The sequence below is a fragment of the Triturus cristatus genome, chromosome 2_2 (assembly GCF_964204655.1).
Source record: "Triturus cristatus chromosome 2_2, aTriCri1.1, whole genome shotgun sequence".
Lineage (NCBI taxonomy): Eukaryota > Metazoa > Chordata > Amphibia > Caudata > Salamandridae > Triturus > Triturus cristatus.
In genome coordinates this window covers 668,919,462-668,941,607 of record NC_140582.1, presented here as the reverse complement: position 1 = coordinate 668,941,607, position 22,146 = coordinate 668,919,462, and the positions used below count along the sequence as shown (strand labels likewise).

Below are 22,146 nucleotides of genomic sequence, written 5' to 3'. Positions count from 1 at the left end.
GCTAGTTGGCCCTCAGGGACCCTCAGTATTGAAGGGGAATTAATTCCCCAACTTACAACTGGCCAGGGGGCTCGTTTGCAGAGTGCTGCAAGGAGGGGGCGTGGCCTCCGGCGCGATCCCGGTCTTTTATTTATTTTATTTTTTTAAGAAGGAGGGCTGTGTGGCCCCCCTTCTTTTTCTAATTTACTGGCCCTGGGGACCCCATCCCCCAGGGCCTGCACTCTATTTTTTTTTGTTGAAAAGGCCTTAATCGGCCCCGGGGACCCCAACCCCCGGGTCATGACCTTTTTTTTTTTTATTCTTTAGGAGGGGGCTGTGTTGCCCCCCTCCTCAGGCCACATATGGCCCCGGGGACCCCATCCCCAGGGGCCGGCCTTTGTTTTTTATTATTTTTAAAAAATATATATTTATAGCAACACCTAGGACATGCTGGACAAACCGTATGTACCTATCACCATGACGATTTGCGTGATATTCATTAAAAGGCGACGATGCATAGAATGAATCCACATGGAATGTATTTACACCGCTAGTGAAGCTCTGACGTGTCTGACGCCCTACCGTGCCTAATCTCGGCACCCCCGCCGGTGGGTACTCTCCAAGTAGACACCCTTGTCGTTTATTTATACAAACATGGGTAGCTATTGACAGGCACATTTAATATACACGCACACCAAGCCATTCAAAGGGGAATCGACAAAAATTCGACCAAACTATGCAAGAAATCCCCCTCACGGTTAATAAAACACACATCCACCGCCGGATGTGTAATACTTTTTATTTTACTCTCTGGAAAGGAGACAAACCTCACTTGAGAGTCACAGCGTGCTCCTGGCTGAGCCCAATGCTATGTTACACCCACCAGTGCCCGCCGAGTGCCTCACACCTCTGTGTTGTATTCCACCAGCTAGTGCGTATGCTATGACACTCTCTAGCCCATGTGCACTGTAACACCACCCCGTGAATATGTCATGCCACACTTGCCTTCGCACGGGTTATATTGCCCCATCTAACGTACCTTCCTCGATGCCTATGTTATAACGCCCAGTGCTATGCCATACATATTACAATCTGGGATCCATATCTTTGTCACAGTGCATATGCAACGTTACACTCCCCAGCACATATTTTATATTACAACTTTAGAGACTAGTTAGGTTACACAACACTGCCCTGTGCATATTACACTCCAAGGCGCATATCGCATAGCACGCGCTAGTGCCTGTGCTATCTCGCGCTCTCCAATGAATCTGTCATTGCGCACAATGTATTGCATATTATATTTCACGCCCCGGTTCATCTTATATCACACTTTTTGGTGCATAGTTTATACCATATACTATATCTAGTTTTCATTTTCAATCGTGCTCTCAGGACTATGTTCTATATAACACTGCGTCCACCTACCCTTTTCACGGGCATTACATTTTGCGATGGGGGGTGGAGGGTCAGGGGGTGTTTCTGCCAAGTGAGCCCAGAGTCACAGTCACAAACGTCCTTTTCTTCCTGAATAAAAGTGAGATTATGCTGCATACTTGTTCATATTTTAAGTAGTTTGCACAGACACACATTTTAAAAACAATAAAGTTCCTAATACCCACCTTCTCTGAACAGTTAGCTTGCTGCCCCATCCACCTCCTCCCTATCCTCTGTTGTCTGAATCCATGGACTAGCCTCCTCCCTCCTGCCATGCATGGTCTGATGTGCTGCTGCTGGAGCGGGTTATGCAAAATCTTTGTATACCCATCCCATTTTGCATGTCGTTTTATTAATTAGATTAATTAATTAATCATAATCATACTAATGGTTTCGAGTGATGTGGAAATAACTAATCAACCTTATTAATGACCGAAATACAGAAGGGATTTGCATCTGCATGGCCTAATTAATGACGTGAACTAAATTTCGTACGCATATTAATGATAGATAATTAGAACATTGCATGATATATGTCGCTTTGGTGATGAAATTGTGATTCGTGCTTTATTTAGTAAGTATAAACCGCATTGAGTGTTGCGTTTGGCTAGATAAATACACACACATATGGGTATTAGCGAGGGAATAACATTTAATTAGTCATTTCTATGTATTAATTACGTTTTTGTGTTTCTTTGCTTAAGTTGACTATTCTGGCCTATCAAATGATGGCTGCTTTTGGTGCCTAACCCAACTGCCGACACTGAACCAGGCTTGGGTGAAGTGCACCTGCGCTAAAAGATGAGCAACAATGGCCCTGTCTTGACCCCAGACAAGCTGTACTTATCAAGGCCACTGGGATAGGTGCCAGCGCTACAGACAAAAGGCTTTATTAAAGAACCGGAACCAGCAAGTATGCTGACAACATGGACTAAACCTTATGGGAACGGAGAGGTTAACCCCTGATCAGCCAATCAGAACAGTTTAAAACTCAATATTCTTACATTTTGCTATTGAAATTATTATAAAACCCATAGAATAGAGAGGTTGGAGGGTCGCTCCTTCGATTTCCTGATGATATGCTGACGAAGAGGACAGTGACACTGCAGGACAGCTGTTAGCCTGAATCTTTGACGGACTGAATTAATGCCCAAAATCCTGATGAACTTAACCTGCTAAATTGATGGGCATAGATTTGCGAGATTGCCAGATTTGACATAGAGGACGACTTTAGCCAGAATAGGTAAATATGAATGGCAACTTGATCAAATGAATGATTTAATCTGCAATATTAATATAAATTTGGATTTGAACATCTACAGAAATGAGTTGGGTTGTTTATTCATTGAAATGTGTTAATGAAAAGGTTAATTAGAGTATTAGAAATTAACTTAAATCTACAACTAACAGATCCATCCCGGTCATGAGGGGAATACCAAATGTAGAATCTAGGGCCTAATGAGTATAAGAAGGGTTTGTAGGTTTGTTGCTCATTAGGGTAAAGTGGTATCTTCCTCCCTCATTATCCAGCACTTGGAAGGATAATCGCCTCTTGTACGGACTGATGGTGAGTGTGTGTTGGGGTTATGGGCCCCACTAGCGAATGTATGGATAGTGTGCGTGTGTGAGATCTTTTGGTCCGCAACGGTAGGGAGGGATTTTGCACTCCGCGCTGGAGCACTGCCACTGCCCTCCATTTAGCATGATGTACCAGTCCACTCCTCCTGCCCTCCATTGCCCAATTCTATGGCCCATCATTGACCTCCTGATTAGCCTCTGTGCTTAGCTTGCTGCCCCTATTCTCCTTCCCCCTGCCCTCCGATGTCTTTGTGCATGCCCCTGCTCCATCCTTTTTGCCCACCATGTTCCATGGACCTGCCACTCCTATCTACTCTGAGTGTTCTGTTGAGCTGCCACTCCCCTCCCACCTGCCTAACATTGTCAGATGAATGTAACCTGTCCCTGCCACCTCCACCCTGCCTGTCCACATGCCATGCCCCTATCCCCTTCCTCCTGTCCTCCATGGTCCATTTTACTGCCACACCCTTCTGCCCTCCCTGGTCTGTTGTGCTGCAACTGCTCCTCCTGCCTGCCCGCGCGGTCTGTTGTGAGGCCCCTTCCCCTGAACTCTCTTGTCTGTGCCCAGGTCCTGACCCTCCCTTCTATCCTCCATGGTCCTTTGTGCATGCCCATGCACCCTCCTTCTTGCCCATCATAGCCATTGTGCTGCCACTAACCCTCCCGCTTGCCATGCATGGTCTTCTGTGCTGCCATGGCCCCTCCCACCTTCCCTGTGTGGTCAGCTAGCTGCCCCTGACCCCCTCCCACCTTCCCTCCATGGTCTCTGTGTATGCCATCATAGTCTCATTGTTGCTCTCCATGGTGTGTTTTGTTTCTAGTGCCCAACCTGCCTGACCTCCATGGTCATCTTGCTGCTCCTGCCTTGCCCCCTTACCCCCAGCCCTCTGTTTCCATGTGCAGACCCCTATTCCCTCCCTCCTGGCTTGTCTGTTCCATTGTAATGCCCCTGATCCGTCCCCCCTGCCCTTTATGGTCTGTTATGCTGCAGCTTTCTCTCCTGTCTGCCCATTATGGTCAGCTAGCTACCATTGCCTCTTTCCCCTCTGTTCTCTGTTGTCCATGTGCATGGTCCTGTCCCCTCCCCATTGCTTTCTATGGATTGTTGTGCTGCACTCCTGTCCCGCATGTGCTGTGTGGTGTATTGTGCTGCTGCAAACCCTGATGCCTGCCCTGTAGGGTCAGTTTGGTGCACCTCTCCATGTCCCTCCTGTCCTCTGTTATCCGAGTCCATGTCCCTACCCCAATTCCTCCTGCCTACCATGATCCAATATACCATACTTGTGAACATTTTGAACTTGGTAAGAGGGAGATTTTGAAAAAAAACTGGGGTATTGAATTTCCCCTTTGAGTTACATTGAAAAAGAGGAGATTGTAGACAGGAGAGAGATCAAATAAAGCCCATTTGATCTTAAAAACATTGGACGTTTCCTGGCTGAAACAGGTCTGTTGGCATGTATGGTTGTACTACCACTGCCTCTTCCTTCTGCCCACAATGGTGTATTATATTGCCACAGCCTCTCTTGCCAGTCCTGTATTGTTGGTTTGTTGCCCCTGCCCCCCTTTCCACTGCCCTCCATAGTCTGTTGTGCTGCCACTGCCCTTCCTGCCTGCCCAGTGTGGTCAAATTGTTGCATCTGCACTCTCCTACCTGCCTTCAATTTTCAGAGTCCATGCCCCTGGCCTCTGCCTCTCAACAGTATCCCAATGAACAACTAGATTGCTAACATTCTATATTTATTACAAAAGTGTGGAACGCCTGACCTCATCTTGATGTAATCAAAACTGTAATATTTCCTTTAGAAATTACATATATGAGAGGGTCTTATTTGCATCAAAATCATGGTTAGTGCTCTAAAAAATTAAAATGAGGACATATTTACTGAGTTTTCAAATAGCGACAAAGAACTTTTACATTATTTGTATTCTTTATGTTTTTTTATCCAGTTGACCACTTGATTAAATGTTGCACCTAGGGGAAAGGATGTGGTGTTACTTCCAGAGCTGCAGACTTTGCAACTGGGGAACCAGGTTGGAGTTTCTGCTTCAGCTCAACATTCTGTGATTCTGGTCAAATCACTTAATCTCCCCATGTCTACAACCAAAATGAATTTGGTCTTGTGTGATGTAACCAATGCTCATGTAAAGCACTTCAATACCTGACAAGTCTGCACTATATCAAACTGCAAATACTCAACAAATAAGTGTTTTGCACACTTCTGTCATTGGGCTACATGTGGGCTACATCTGGGTGATATTTGTGCTGCATTTGGGCTCTTTTGTCTCTGGTGGCCATCTTGGGAGATTTATTTGTTATGAAGTGTCCTAATTTCCTCATTTACTGCAGTCTCCTCAGTAGGAAATGCTTTCAGTTTTTTACTTTGATTCCATCAAGAAGGTATTCAGATATGTCACACATTTGCCATAAATTCTGAATGTTAGCACTCTAGTTGCTCATTAGATCACTGTAGTAAAGCTACTGCTCACCACGGAAGTCTGCTGCTGGTATTAAAAGTGCATGTTTCAGTCTGCATATCAGAAGGTTTTAATGAAATAGAAGAGGATTTGAGAAGTCACTCAAAATGTGCCCTAATTTTTCTTTCTTCAGCACTAATCATAATTTCTATGGCAAAATGAACCCCCTCATTGTGTTCCTTTTTAAATTAAATGTTTAAAGTGTTACCAGTTTTTTCCAATCAAGATGGCTTCAGGTGTGCCATACTTTTGTCATTAGTAAGACAGTAAGCGCTCTAGTTGTTCTTAAGAACACTCTGGGACATTTTGTCATTGGGCTATACTTGAGCTACATCTGGGTGATATTTGGGCTACATTTGGGCTCTTTTGTCTCTGGTGGCCATCATGGGAGATTTATTTGTTATGAAGTTTCCTAATTTCCTCATTTACTGCAGTCTCCTCAGTGGGAATACTTTCAGTTTTTTATTTTGATTCAATCAAGAAGGCATTCAGATGTGTCACACATTTGCCATACATTCTGAATGTTAGCACTCTAGTTGCTCATTAGATCACTGTAGTACAACTACTGCTCACCAGGGAAGTCTACTGCTGGTATTCAAAGTGCATGTTTCAGTCTGCAAGTCAGAATTTTTTTATGAAATAGAAGAGGATCTGAGAAGTCAAAATGTGCCCTAATTTTTCTTTCTGCAGAACTATTCATAATTTCTGTGGCAAAATGAACCCCCTCATTTTGTTCCTTTGTAAATTAAATGTTTTAAGTGTTACCACTTTATTCCAATCAAGATGGCTTCAGGTGTGCCATACTTTTGTCATAAGTAAGACTGTTAGCGCTCTAGTTGTTCGTTAGAACACTCTGGGACATTCTGTCATTGGGCTATACTTGGGCTACATCTGGGTGATATTTGGGCTACATTTGGGCTCTTTTGTCTCTGGTGGCCATCTTGGGAGATTTATTTGTTATGAAGTTTCCAAATTTCCTGCAGTCTCCTCAGTAGGAAATACTTTCAGTTGTTTACTTTGGTTCCATCAAGAAGGCATTCAGATGTGTCACACATTTGCTATAAATTCTGAATGTTAGCACTCTAGTTGCTCATTAGATCACTGTAGTAAAGCTACTGCTCACCAGGTAAGTCTGCTGCTGGTATTCAAAGTGAATGTTTCAGTCTGCATGTCAGAATTTTTTTATGAAATAGAAGAGGCTTTGAGAAGTCAAAATGTGCCCTAATTTTTCTTTCTACGGCACTAATCATAATTTCTATGGCAAAATGAACCCCCTCATTTTGTTCCTTTGTAAATTAAATGTTTTAAGTGTTACCACTTTATTCCAATCAAGATGGCTTCAGATGTGCCATACTTTTGTCATAAGTAAGACTGTTAGCGCTCTAGTTGTTCGTTAGAACACTCTGGGACATTCTGTCATTGGGCTATACTTGGGGTACATCTGGGTGATATTTGGGCTACATTTGGGCTCTTTTGTCTCTGGTGGCCATTTTGGGAAACTTATTTGTTATGATGTTTCCTAATTTCCTCATTTACTACAGTCTCCTCAGTTTTCTACTTTGATTTCATCAAGAAGGCATTCAGATGTGTCACACATTTGCCATAAATTCAGAATGTTAGCACTCTAGTTGCTTATTAGATCACTGTAGTAAAGCTACTGCTCACCAGGGAAGTCTGCTGCTGGTATTGAAAGTGCATGTTTCAGTCTGCATGTCAGAATTTTTTAATGAAATAGAAGAGGATTTGAGAAGTCACTCAAAATGTGCCCTATTTTTTCTTTCTGCAGCACTAATCATACTTTCTATGGCAAAATGAACCCCCTCATTTTGTTCCTTTTTAAATTAAATGTTTTAAGAGTTACCACTTTATGCCAATCAAGATGGCTTCAGGTGTGCTATACGTTTGTCATAAGTAGGACTGTTAGCGCTCTAGTTGTTCTTTAGAACATTCTGGGAAGCTGTAGTAGAACACAAAGGAATCAACTGACAGTCTCTGCCCTTGTTGGATGTACATGTTTTACTGAGAATGTCAGACTTCATTCTCACATGACTGAGAAAGATAATGTGAATTTACAGAAAATATGCTCTCAGTTTAGCTTATAGATCACCTTCCAAACCTCTGTGGGAAAAGCATGAGAAAATAGTTTTCTCTCAAACATGATTCATGATATCACAGCAGAAGGCTTTTTCACATGGTAAAATCACCTTAGAACACACCACAATTCCTAAAATGAGTATGGTACCATCAACAAATGATTTATAAATTAACTAAAGTCTTAAAACCTTCTATTAACTGCAATGCTTTTTAATGAGGTGCTATCATGTATATTGGTCCCAAGATGGCTGCCAACACTTTTTGGATGAAGTGCTGACAGCCAATCAGATCTCACGATGAGATGTGTGGTTAGGCTCCGCTCAGATATATATGTGATTTTACTTTTGATTTTCTCAGGAACTACTGAACGGATTTACACCATATATGCAAAAGGCACATGCCTGACCTGAGGACTACCTCTTTGCCAAATTTCAAGTAATTCTGTTCAGCCGTTCGGGCTGTACATTCGACTAAAGGTTCTATGGGAAAATGCATGGGGAAAACGCGTTTTGGGACCCCCTTTTTTCTCGGCCCTTGCTTGACGAATCACCCCGAGATTTTCAGGGTAGGAGCTGAGCGGAGCGCCCCATTAGTTTTGAAAATTTCACGAAGATAAGTCAACCGGCGCCAAAGTTATTCAAAATAGAATTTTCAGATTTCCTATGGGAACTCGGTCCTAACTATAACTATCTACTGGCGACTGCCAGTAGATAATATATATATATATTATCTACTGCCGGTCGCCAGTAGATAGTTATAGTTAGGACCGTGTTTCCATAGGAAATCCGCAACATTCTATTTGGAATAACTTTGGCGCCGATTGACGAATCCTCGCGAAATTTTCAAAATAGGTGGGGCGCTCCGCTCCGCTCCTTCCCTGAAAGTCTCGGGGGGATTCGTCGAACGGGGGCTGAGAAAAAAGGGGGGTCCCAAAATGCGTTTTCCCCATGCATTTTTCCATAGGACCTTTAGTCCAAGCTACAGCCCGAACGGCTGAACAGAATTACTTGAAATTTGGCAGAGAGGTAGTCCTCAGGTCAGGGATGTGCCTTTTGCAGGTCTGGTGCAAATCTGTTCAGTATTTCCTGAGAAAATAGCATTTAAATCAATATATATATCTATAAGCGCACACCGTGCGCGTACGGTAAAACTTACCGTACGCGCACGCTGCCATCCGCGAGCGCGATTCTGATTGGTTGTTAGATCTTAGTAAACATTCGAATCGGTCGAAACCAGGAAGTGTCGGCCGCCATTTTGTCTCTCGCAGTCTGAGGGGGTGAAAAGCAAAGGTGGAGAACGTGAAAAGGGGGCATGGTGGACAGTTCCTGACCCCCTAGCCTTTGTCAGGGGGTCCCAGAAGGACCCACAAGGACCCACAAGGGCCAAAATTTCCTTTAATTTTTTTGCGAAAAATCGCAGAGTACGCGTAGCGTGCGCGTAAGGTAGAAACGGAAAAATTCCGCGAACTGCATAACGTGGGTGCGGGAAGCGCAGCGCGCGCCCACAGTGCGCGCACGGTGAAAAACCTTAAAAAAAAACAAAAAAAAACCATAACTTAGCATTTAAAAAAACGTACAAATTCACTGAAAAAACCATAGGTTTCACACACGTTATAGTTAGGAATTAGCATTTAAAAAACCTTGCAAATTCACTTAAAAAACCATAGGTTTCACACATGTTATAGTTAGCTGGACATTTCACTCGTGAAAAACCATTGAAATTTCCCCGTTATAGTTAGTGCAGGCAACTATAACTCACGCGACCGCAATCCTCTGCTGATGACGTCAGATATTACATCACTGATGACATATGTGTCTTTCTGAAAAATAAATATTTGTAATATATGTATAGCTAAAGATTAATGGAAGAAGACATGGGTAAATAAGTGTCTAAATACAGTGATGTAATATCTGACGTCATCAGCAGAGGATTGCGGTCGCGTGAGTCATAGTTGCCTGCACTAACTATAACGGGGGAATTTCAATGGTTTTTCACGAGTGAAATGTCCAGCTAACTATAACATGTGTGAAACCTATGGTTTTTTAAGTGAATTTGCAAGGTTTTTTAAATGCTAATTCCTAACTATAACGTGTGTGAAACCTATGGTTTTTTCATTGAATATATATATATATATATATATATACACTCACACACACACATACGTGGTCAGAGAGTCAGCCGCACCTCACCAGCGGCATCATACATGGACAGCACAGGACCAGTGGGAGGCTTTTAATCCTTTATTAGGTGCAACAACACCAAACATGAGGAGGCCGATGCGTTCCGGCTTACGCCTTCAACTGGCTAACCCCAATTACTCCAACCAACATGATTTTAAAGCTGGCCTCCGTTCATTGCATTTCCTTCTTTTAAAAAAAACTAGACCGTTGTATGTGTTCATCCGTGACCCAGCATGGCCGCCATGAAGTTGCAAATGTTGGGCAGTACATGAATTCATAGCTTTAAAATGCCCTTTTCACATTAATCCAATCATAACTACATTTTATATGTTACAATCTCTTTAAAATATATATTTAAGAATGTAATAGATGCAAAACCTAATATGTGCAAATATGCTATGGTGCAATCTCTTAGAAGGAGTTGTTTGTAGCAATGTCATACAACAGTAAGAGAATGACCATGCTCCATATTCTCTTTATATTTACAGAGCTGTACACATTTAGCAATAAAGTACATACATTTTCGAGTATTCTAAACTGCAATTATTCATATGGGATTAGATTCAATCTAGCGACCTTTGTTATTACATCTCACAATTACTGATAAATACATTTAGTGTTTCTTCTTGTGCAAATATGCTAAAATGCAATATAAAACCCAAATAAATGGTCACATTTGCTTATCAATTTCATACTCAAAACTCCGTAAATATCAGGTTGGCAATTGCAAATTATCCATAAGGTGCAAGGAGGTCTATTCATGAAACGCATATTTTTTTCTCGTAGTGGTTTCTTCTCTAGCTAATCTTTTCACAGACTCCACTAGAACTCATGTGACCCAGATAGTATATTTAAAGGTACCCCAGGGTATTCTTACTTCCTTTGTTCAGAATTTATGTACTATATGGTCACTAATCACTTTCAAAGTATGGCATTTCATCATCTGTGTTCTCACAATTATCATGGCTGTTACTAAAACCAGTCATGATAGGGTAATGTACAATGCAAGGTTGTGTCATCAGTCAGGTAAAGTGCATCATATATATTTATCTATATTATACCCAGTGACGGTCACCACTGGGAAGTTACAGTTAGGATCATGCTTCCATAGAAAATGCATTTTATTTTTTTTGTGTTGCTAATAGCTTTCGCACCGTTTTACGAAACTCCTCGAAACTTTCCCAAAAAGTATTCTTTTTGGCATGTTTACGCATGGAAAGTTTTCAGGTTGATCCATCAAGCGGGGGCCGAGGAAAATTAGGGGGGTCCCAAAACCTGTTTTCTACATTAATTTTCCCATAGAAAATTTAGACATAACTACAGACAAAACCACTAAACGGATTGACACCAAATGTGGCAAAAAGCTAAATCTAGTTCCAGAAAGAGTGATTTTTGTGTTTCAGTGTAAATCAGTTCAGTCGTTTTTGAGCAATTAATGCTCGAACACTTTGTATATCTAGGGGCGCGGAGGATCTGTGGATCCCAACAGATCTCAAACTAAGATCTGATTGACTGTCACCACCTCAACCAGGAAGTGTTGGCAGCCGTTGAAGGCTTGTGACAAACTTTTGCCACAATTTTTCAGAGGAACTGTGAATCCACGGCAAAATAAAAAAAAAACAAGTGTGGTCTCCTGAGTTTGTTTTAAAGCCCTTGGGTGGGCCAGGTTCAGGAAGGAAACTAAAATGTATAGGTTGCCCCCCCTCCCCATGCTGAGTTCAAACCTGGGGGACCCCATCCCCCGCTGCCTGGTGCTACTTTATTAGTTAGGGTCATGCTGCTCTCCCTTCCTGGGCTGATTTCAGCCTTGGGGACCCCATTCCTGGGCCCAGGTGCATATGTAAAGAGCAGGGAGCATGTGACCCCTCTACCCGGGCCTTTGGGCTCCCTCCGCGGCCCACAACCATAGACTGATCTTTTGTTGACTGGGCCCCAGGGGATGTGGTCCCCTGGGCATAAACTGGCCTGGGAGTGGGGCAGCATGCCTCCTCCCCTGTGAATATTGCACCAGGCCCTGGGGGATGGGGTCCTTGGGGCCATAATTGGCCTGCGGAGGGGGCTAAGTACCCATCCCCCAAAAAATGCACCTGGGGATAGACTCCCTAGGGCCAACAGCAACCTAGGGAGGGGGTCACGCGCTCCCCCCAAAAATATACACCACGCCCCAGGATCTCTGGGCTAAAATCATCCCAGGATGGGGGTCTGCGTGCCCCCTCCCCTCCTCTTAATTTTAATTAGTGGCCCGGGGGGATGGGGTCCCCAGGTCCAATCAGGGGTCAGGGAGGGGAGTGTGGCCTCTTCCCCTTTATTTTTAAAACAGCTCTGGGGGTGGGGTCCCCAGAGCCCTACAAGACTCAGGGATGAGGTAGGAGCACCCCTCTCCCTAATTTTAATAGTGGCCTGGTGGATGAAGTACCCAGCGCCTAACAAGGCTCAGGGAAGGGAACCATGCAGCCCCACTCCCTTTCAATTTTAATAGTGGCCCTGGGGGATGGGTTCCTTAGGGCCTAAGGAAGCTCTGGGAGGGGGGACACGTGCCCCCCTCCCTTTTAATATATATACGGCTCTGGGGGGTGGGGTACCCAGTGCCATAAAAGGTTCAGGGGGCTCCTCCTCTTTTAAACAAAAAAGGCCCTGGGGTCCTCAGGGCCAGGTTATGTGTCCAGTGTAGGGTTGGCTGCCTTTGGGGAGTTAGCCACAGGGCTTGGCCGCAGGTCGTGAATTGTGGTCAACCACCCACTGTGCGGGTTGGCTGCATGCTGGAGATTGGCCCCTGTGGCCAACCCCCCGCCATGCACGACCAAAAACTCTGTGGACCGTGGGGTTGACTGAATGCGGGGGTTGGATTAACATATGGTAAATAAATATTACTTTATGTAAAAAAAAACTAGAAATTCACGGAAAAAAACAAAGATTGAAGTAACATTATAATTAGGTGAAATATTCCGTTTTAAACTCTAAAAACCACTGAAATTCACCAGTTATAGTTAAAGTTATCTCAAGTAGCTATAACTCATGCCCTAAATTAAGTATAACTAGTACCGTCTCCGTGCACTGCTAATTACCCTACATATTACTTCACTCATGACATCTTCTTTGATATCATTGATAATATCACTGTGCATGGGGGCGCGAGTTATAATTACCTTAGGGCAATTTATAGGGGCATGGAACTCTGAGGTGATGGGCAATATTCTTACAATGTATGGCTGGGGTACTTTTTCATTATAATACATGGCCACACCATAAACCACTTAAATTCTTCTCTCTCATATGAAAGAGATAGCAGAGCTGCAGACATGACAAATAAAAGCGGATTGTATTGTGGAAAATTAAACACAACAAAACAGGCACAAATCAAAATGTGTAGAAACATAAACAGAGATTCTGTCTTTCCAATAATGATGTCTAGTGCAAAAAACAAATAGCTCCTTTTCGCTGATCACTATTCATTTTAGAAAATCAGATCAGAAAAAGGGAAAGTCAGTTCTCATTTATGTTGTTTAAACTACAGCTGAAAATATGCTCCATGACCTGCCTTTCACCTTGACTGCTGGGTCTGGCAGGAGGCGTTACAATGTAACAATTTAACTCTAATAATTTATTACAGTTGAACAGCTATGTAATTTCCTTATTACAGGTGACTAGAGACATCACAACATATGTGTAATTTTTGGGATAAAGTACCCCTGCCATAGATTATAAGGATATTGCAAGTCACAGTGGAGTTCCATGATCATATAGAAAAATGAGGCTGTGTTCCTTTATAAGATTATGAAACTGCGAGGTGACTTGCAATATCCTTATCGGGTATGGCAGTGGGTACTTTATTCCTTATGATTAATGGTCACACCATCACATTTCACACAAACTTCTTACATCCTTGCTGTGTAGCTCTTTCATATGAAAGAAAGAGCATGTTTCTAAACATGAAGAATAAAAATAGAATCTGTAGTGCAAAATTAAAACACATCAAAAAACTGTTAGATAGTTGTTGTAAAAAGATATTAGAATCAGTTTAACGTCCTTTTTTTTAAAAAAAGGGTGCAGCTGAAACATGCAGAAAGATTCTAACTTTTCTATAATACATATACTTTTTGCTTGTCAATGTACAACTAGAAAAACAGAGAAGAAGAAATAAAAGCAACGTTATGGAACAACAGAGCTTTATTACATTCCGTGGCCTGCCATGCCTTTCCCCTAGCTGCTGGCTCTGGCAGCAGGCTTTGTGATATCAGAACTCAACTGTAATACCTTATTATAATAGGCGACTTGTGGTCACCTAGTTGCCTATTAAAACGAAATTACATCAGAACCAACTGTAATTAATTATTACAGTTGAGTTTTGACATCATATTTTTATAATAGGCGACTGGATGGTCACAAGTCACATATTGTAAAGACAGCAGAAGTGGGTTTTTGTACAGGGATTGCAGAGTCCCATGTATTATAAAGACAGTAGAGATAGGTTTTCATACAGGGATTGTGGAATCCCTTGTATTATATAGAAATTACAGACGGGCGTGTATACACGGATTGCAGGCTCCCATGCATTATATGTATAACAGCCACAGTATCCAGTGATGGGTCACTCCCAAGTAGTTGCTGACTGGGTGGGGTTTGGCCCTGCACTTTCACTCTATTCCTCTGATTCCACCCGGCCAGCAACTACCTGGGAGTGCCCTGTCCTTTGATAATAAATAGACTTCATTATTGAACACATTGAAAAATTCCAGGAATTACATCCAATTCTCTCACAAAACAATTCTGTGGCATATGCCCTGATATTTTTTTCAAGAACTTAATTAGTTTAATGTGTAAAATGGTTTGAGCACGTCCGTTCTTCCTTGCTCTTAACCACTAGGCTAAAACTCCTTCACATATTCACTAGGCAGTCACACACTAATTTTCTATGTGTGTTTACACGCGGTTGGGCTTGAACTTTTTATCACAATTTTGCTAATCCTCAGATCCCAGTATGTTTTGACTTTGCAATGTAGGGTTTGAATTTCCTCAGAAATACACTTAAACACTCAATCCCGCATAAACCCTTCTAGTACTACTGATCCCTATAAACCTAGGGAGAAAACTAAAGGCTTGATGGAATAGTAACTTTAAAAGTGAACTCTGTCATTTATATACCAGATGATCCTTTATAGTACAGAAAACTATTTCAAACTTATCAAAATTCACTTCATAATGTGAAAGGGATTGTTACATGTAGAGCGCCTGCTTTTGTTAAATTGTTGTTATTCTGAAGATTTTTTTATTGCTGGCATCGACGCTGCAATGTTTGTGCAGTACACTGTTATAGCCCCCAGGCATTTCCATTAATGAATTCGTGTAAATTAGCATTAAACTAAGTAAAATGTAATAATCTGCAATCTCCTCTTTAAAATGATCATGAAGCACCCATATCAAAGCTGTAACACAATCCCACTTTATAAACCTTTTTATGCACTCTCAAAGGGGGTGATCAAAGTAACCTGTACTGAAAGGTACAGGGAGGACCCTAATGTAACAAAATATATTTCTGCTCCAATAAATGTTTTAAATGCTCACTCAAGCCAGATTTTTTTGGCAGAGTATTCCATTAAAATAAGTTAAATGTCATTAGGAGCAGTCTGTTGCGCCACTTGTCACTCCCCTCCATCCAAACAAGATCAGGCTGAGTTCCTCCAGACATTTCAGCCCTAATTTGAACTAAGTGCGAGCCAGGGAGCTGCATTCATCACATCCTCAGGCCCGACAAGATGGCAGCAAATTACATACAAACATGCATTGTAAACATACACACGGGAAAGAGGAGCTATACGGATTTCAGCCGAGCACTGCTTTGGCGTAGCTCCCCCCTGCACATAACATGAATTAGGCTGCAGCAAGCAGATTTTGACGTAATTCTCACACAGCTACCGGCTCAATATTTTAATATAAGCCACACTCGACTGACCATAAAATGAAGAGAGTGGAGAGTGCACCGGGAGGCAGCCCACAGCCAGGGAAGGCCAGTCAGTCCCTATGGAGACGGATTAAGCAGGGAGGCATACCGTATTCTTTGTTGGCAGAAGGCTCGGCGGCATTCCGAGCTCTTCCTGGTTGCTAAATATAGCAATCCAGGTTCGTGTGGCAGTCTTCTGAGGGAAGGCAGGCATCTGACAGGGGCGAGCTTAAGCGTGCAGTGAGTGCATGGGTCGCGCGACGCTGCATAGCTTCCCTGCCGGCGCCCCTACCTTGGCGTACGAGTCATTTCTGGTGAACCACTTCAGGATCTCCATGTCCGCGTCAAACCCCTCGCCGCTTCCCCTAAACTGAGATCGCAGGCGCTGGATCTCCCAACTGCACGTGACAGAAGAGGGGGTTAAAATCCCACCCGTTCGCCGGCCGATGCGCGGACACCAGACCGGAGCCCCAGCATTGTGCCTCACCGCATCCACGCGCGCACATGCAGCACCGAACAGCAGCCAGCGCCTGTAGCTTGGCAACTGCAGCTCTTTAATAGGTAGCGTTTAAAAAAAAAAGATCCCGGTCCTCTTCCAGCTCTTCCATATTCGTGCGAGTACTTCACGACGCTATCACGGACACGGACTGAGCACTGCAGCCCTCGCGAACAATGCAGACATCCAGGAATATGTTATACAGAGACAACATGGATACTATTAGTCTGCACTCTCGAAACTAATGCAAAAACGCGTCCCTAAATGGACATGTTTCCAAGGCTCTCTGTACGGTACAAAGGTCCTCAAATGTTTGAAATAGACCTCCGACGCAGGATCTTTCATTAATAAATATAACAAGAATTAATGTAATTTCGGTACTAGTTTACCAATGTTTTGAATCTTAATTGGCTGCTGCGGGGGAGCGGCATTGTTACATCACTCTTCTGCTGCTTGGCGGCTCATTAAGCATAACATGGTAATGAAACTGTTTTTAATTGGATATTTTCCTGCAACACATCCTCCCAGCTCCTCGGTGGCCCTTGTTCCAGAGAAGAGAAATGTATAAAAGCAGGGAAGGGCACTCGAATACACACTGTCCAAGACAACGCGCCCTTACAAATATTGTACATGCATACAGAACTTGTAAAGCTTGAAAACACATTTGGCTGAGTCATTCATGGCAGTAACCAGTAAAGGGATTTGCCACTAAACACAGTACTCTTGATTAAAGTATTGTTGTATAAAATACTGTTGTTTATTTCTTATGTTTCTGCCAAAGATTGTTGCATATTGGCTAAATAATGTATTTTCACACAATAAATAAAACATACTTTTGTCTCCATCCTTGCAGTGAGTGGCAGGAACAGTGCCACATTACGGCTACTCTAGATAAATGCCTTACAACGTCAACAGATATAGCAACAAGAGGGCAGCAATCAAACAAATAGCTTGTTGTTAGAGGGAAGGCGGCACCTGTGTGATTTTGGAGGGTGCAAAGAGTTATCCCGCAACGGAGCTGCTGAAAGATGTAAGGCTTAAGAGCTTAAAACCAGTGCGCCAGCTTTAGTGTTGGTAGCGCCCGTAGCAACAGTCTTTGTAGGCACCCCCCTACAATGACCTCTTTGTTCACTGATTCCCTCACTACCACCCTCCAATGGTGCCCGTAAACTCGGCTTACCACCTCTCTCACATGTATTTATTTTATAGCGCTACTCATCCCATCGTAGACTGTCAGAGCCCTTTACATCACAAATATATTATACAGAGAGAATGAGCCAAACAAGTGTGTCAGTTAATTTATAGTCGATTTTATGTAAGACCATGAGGGCTATAAGGTGTATTTTATCCATAGTGGTAGGTATTACGGGTTAAGAGTGGTTGGTCTGCAGAAACGAAAAAGCAGAGAACGTTTTTATGACGAGCAGTAACCAAAATGCTGCGCTGAAATGTATGAAAAGGAGAGAGCATAAAAGCACAATGGGGCAGATTTACAAGCCCCTTACGCGACTTTTGCGTCACTTTAAAAGTGATGCAAAAGTGTCGCAAGGAGCTTGTAAATGAGCCCCAATATCTGCTAAGATATGATGTTGTTCTCTCCCCCAATGCTGGTGTACCTTAGGCTGTGTTTTGTAAATAAACACACAGTTGCACCATAGTGCAAGGGTGAAGGGTGTTTGTATGATCTCAAGCTCTGATTTAACACTGGAAGGACACCCTTCAAGCACAAAATTCTATGGGGGATATTCTCAAGAACGTGTGATAACTATTGCTATTGCAAAATTTGCTTAATGCAACTTTGCACATCGCAGTCTATCGCGGGAAAATAACGCTATGTTAACGTATTCTCAACTTGGCGGCATCATGCGATAGTCTCACAATAACGCGCAAAATGACCGTGTTAGAATCAACGCGACGCTGAAAAAATGCGTAACACCAACACGAAAAAGGTGCGATGTTCCAAATCGCGAAACAAAAATCCGCGATAACCAGCAACAGGCCTGCAATTCCCACGCCTCATGTGGGTAAATGAACTGTAAAAGCAGTGTAAAACAAATACAAAAACAAAAAAACTGCGTAGCACCATGGATGCACCCGGACCGAGTGAAGAGGACAAAGCGAAACCCACAAGCCCCACGGACGACCAGCAAGGAACCTCGGGGTCGGGGAAGGCCAAGGAGAGGAGGAAGAGGAAGACGCGGTTCAGTCTGCAGGAACACAGGATCATTGTCACGGAGGTGATAGAACACTACCAACAACTGTTCGTCACAACCAACGTGTCATTGGCAACAAAGACGCAAATATGGCACACTATCTTGGACCATGTGAATGCAGATGCAGCGTTGAGGAGGACAATGGAAGAGGTTTGTATGCATCAGCATTCTTCTCCAGACATGTGTTGTGTTTTATTTCACGGACATCGGATCATTCCAGTGGACACTCATGCTCCGATGCAGGTCGTGATAGGGCAAGTACAACGCTTCCCGGTTATCCCCCTCACGTTCCACCCACTGGGCAAGGCAACTATCCAACCTCAACTCTTGCAGGAATGGTAAATAGAAGTACATTTTTAGAAAACCCCTACAGTCACCCACAGTACACACCTTACAATGAAGCCCGGCGATTCAGCAATCCTGCATTACTGAGTTCCCCTTATTAATATAGTGCAACATCCAGGAGCTCAGCACCTCCCACTGCTGCCACTGCCTATGACCGCCACTAGTTACCATGGAAATCACACGAAGCTGCAGGGCGACAGCTTAGGCCTCCATATTGTACCTGTCTGACCAACCTCTTCCATACCTGTGGGATGAAGATTGCTCCACACCTCACCAGCCTGCAGCCCTCCCCGCCCACACCCGAAGTACCCAAATACACCACAGGCGGAGCCTAACCCATCCAAACCTGCCACATCTCCATAGGATTCATATGTGGTGTGAAAAGCGGACATCAGGCCGGTTTGTCCTGCTAATGCTGGCACTCCCAACGCCGCACCAAGAGAAAACCCAGTTTCGGCAGCTTCTTCCAAATGAATAAAGGCATCCTACAAAGTCCAAAGGCAATAACAACTAAGCAAAGTAGAACAGATAATCAACTTGCACGTTTTGTGGAAAGGACCATTTATTTAAAGGGAGGATGAAGAAGATGCACATGGAGATACCACTCAGTGCCACATAATTACACACCACATAATTACACTCTACTGAATGCAACATACACTTCACACAAGACCACTCAGCGCCACATAATTATATGCTACATAATTACACTGCACTCAATGCAACATACACTCCAAATAATACAGGTCAGTGCCACATAATTACACGCCACATAATTACACTCTACTGAATACAACATACACTCCCCATAATACCACTCAGTGTGACATAGTTACACGCCACATAATTACACTCTACTCAATGCAACAAATACACCCCACATACCAATCAGTACCACATAATTACACTCTACTCAATGCAACATAAATACACTCCACATATTACCACTCAGTGCCACATAATAACATGCCACATATTTACACTCTACTCAATGCAACATAAATAGACTCCACATAATACCACTGTGGCACATAATTAGACGCCACATAATTACACTCTACTCAATGCAGCATAAATGCACTCCACATAATACCACTCAGTGCCACATAATTACACGCCACATAATGGCGGTCGCGGGTCTCGGGCTTGGAACTTGCACATGCACGTGGTGGGCCCTCTTTGACACATGCCGGTCTCGGGAGGTGAGCGGTGTGGCCTGGTTGTGCTGGGGCGGCCAAGACGGGTTTGGGGACCTGCGGCCTGGGTTGCAACAGGCACACATGGTAGCAGGCACCGCCGCTCACGGTGTGGGCCTCGTGGCAGGCTGGGAGGTGCCGCCCTGGCAGACACGTTGGCCATTCCAGAAGAGAACCACGCCGTGAGCTACGGGCTTTTTATTCACACCCCTACGCTGGCCTGGAGTACGCCGGGCCAGCCCACTACGCTTACGCTCACGAGGGGGGCGTAATGAGCTACTTTCTGCGCTCTTCCCCACTGCCTGGGGTAACATGGTTGCGTCCACTGTTCACTACACTCCAAACACCAGCAGTATATGTTGACATGGGCATGTCTGTGGTCTGCATACTGCCGTCTGGCCAGCACATCCACGCCACACTTGGCATTGTGTACATTCTAATTCATTGGTCACTTGCCTCCTTTGCACATGCAGGGTTCCCACCTTTCCCAACATTCTGCTATTGTGTGGCTGGGGTGCCATGCCATTGATGGCTCGTGTACATGGCTTGCCCAGGTCACCACAGTAAGTTGTGCTGTTGTGTCTGGTAGGCAGGCATGTTGTTTGGCATGTTGTGTGTGAGTTTGTAACGTGTGCATTCCCAGAGTTGTGAGTAGCATGATTGTGGAGTTGAGGTGTGTGGTGTGTTCATTTGGTACTTATCAACGAGCACTGCATTCCCATAGGTGCCATCCTGGAAGTGCTGGTTGATGAGGGACTGTCGGCAGATGAAGGAATCATGCACACTGCCTGGGTAGTTGGCGACGACATTGGTGAAGAGTCCACGGTGGTCCACTATTGCCTGCACGTTGATGGAGTGCGTGTGCTTCCTGTTGCGGTAATTGTGTGCTGTGGTGGCAGGGGGCACGAGGAGTACATGTGTGCAGTCGATTGCCCCCAACCCATGCGGGAATCCAGCTATGGTGTAGAAGCCTTGCTTGGTTTCCAGCTGTTCCTGCGCAGTGTGTGGGAAGTGAAGGTACTGGGGTACCAAGCTGATGATGGCATCCAAGACAGGTGTGAGGAACTTGGATAGGGCTGGCTGTGAGACCAGCCGCGGTCGGTAGTAGGAGTAACTGCAGGGCGGTGACGTGGGGAGGGGGAGGGGCAGGGTAGGGGGTAGTAAACTATGGATTCCAGAGGTTTACAGGTAAGTTAACATATAAATTAATAAAATGAATTTCGTTGCGTGCACAGCATCGCATTTGGGGATGCAGTGCACGCAACGAAATTCGTTTTATTAATTTATATGTTAGCTTTCCTGTAAACCTCCGGAACCCATAGTTTACTACCCCCCACCCTGCCCCTCCCTCTACCCACGTCACTGCCCTGCAGTTACTCCTACTACCGACTGCGGCTGTGTGAGACTCCTCCGACTCTGGCAGTTGTTGTTTGGAAGGTCCCAGGGGCCAACATGTGCAGCACAGCCAGCAGCTTTGTCAGCGGAGGGATGTTGCTTGACCGCTGTGTTGGTACCGTCAGCCTGTGGGCAACGATGGTCAGGATGCGTAGGATGGTTGTCCTTTTGAGCCTGTAGTGGGCAATGACATCCTCTGGTGTTAAGTCTATGAGGCTAGTGCGTTTTCTGAGGGTCCGCTGTCTTTGTCTGCACTGCCTCTGTGATGTTCCGGGGGTGGGCTCCTGGGGGTGGTGGTGGGTGTTGTGGGACTCTTAGGGCACCGAGCTGCATGATGAGTGGCTACATAGCTTCTGTAGTTCTTCAGGTGTGGCTCTGGGCTGGGCTCCCTTTATGGGGCAGGGTGTCATCCGACTTAAAACCAGGTCGGAGCAGGTGTTAAATCCCTGCAGCTAACGCGCCTTATCGCATGTTTTTTAAACTTATCGCCGATCTGGCTGGTCATTGAGTATGTTGCAAAGTGGCACTGCCACGGCTTTTTGCACGGGAACGCCTACTCTGCTTCTCATTAGCGTTAGTTGCCGGTGTCATCTGTGGTGGTGTTTTTTGCAGCTGCTATCGCCGGAAAACTGGTGTTATCGACTGTTAGCACCAGCTTGTGAATACTACGATGAATTTATTGCCACTTTGGCTGCGATAAAGTGCCGCTAACTCGGCAATAGGTCCTTGAGAATATGCCCCGCTGTTTTGACAAAGTTTAACAGTTTACCACTTTGTATGTGTGCTGTACGGTGCAACACACATGCAAAGGTGAAGAAGT

The 22,146-nt window shown here is 44.3% G+C and overlaps 1 protein-coding gene across 4 annotated transcripts in view; it reads right to left on the bottom strand.

Annotated features, from left to right (window-relative positions):
* Positions 1-22,146, bottom strand: part of WDR17 (WD repeat domain 17) — a 1,003,384-nt gene that overhangs the window by 774,980 nt on the left and 206,258 nt on the right. The window contains exon 1 of one of the 4 annotated variants that reach the window (XM_085641858.1): positions 15,974-16,151. The exons of the other annotated variants lie outside the window; for them this stretch is intronic. Coding sequence (XP_085497984.1) covers positions 15,974-16,018 — 45 coding nt within the window. The 5' untranslated portion in view covers positions 16,019-16,151. Of the gene's footprint in view, positions 1-15,973; positions 16,152-22,146 lie in introns of those variants that run through there. 4 annotated transcript variants of the gene reach the window in all.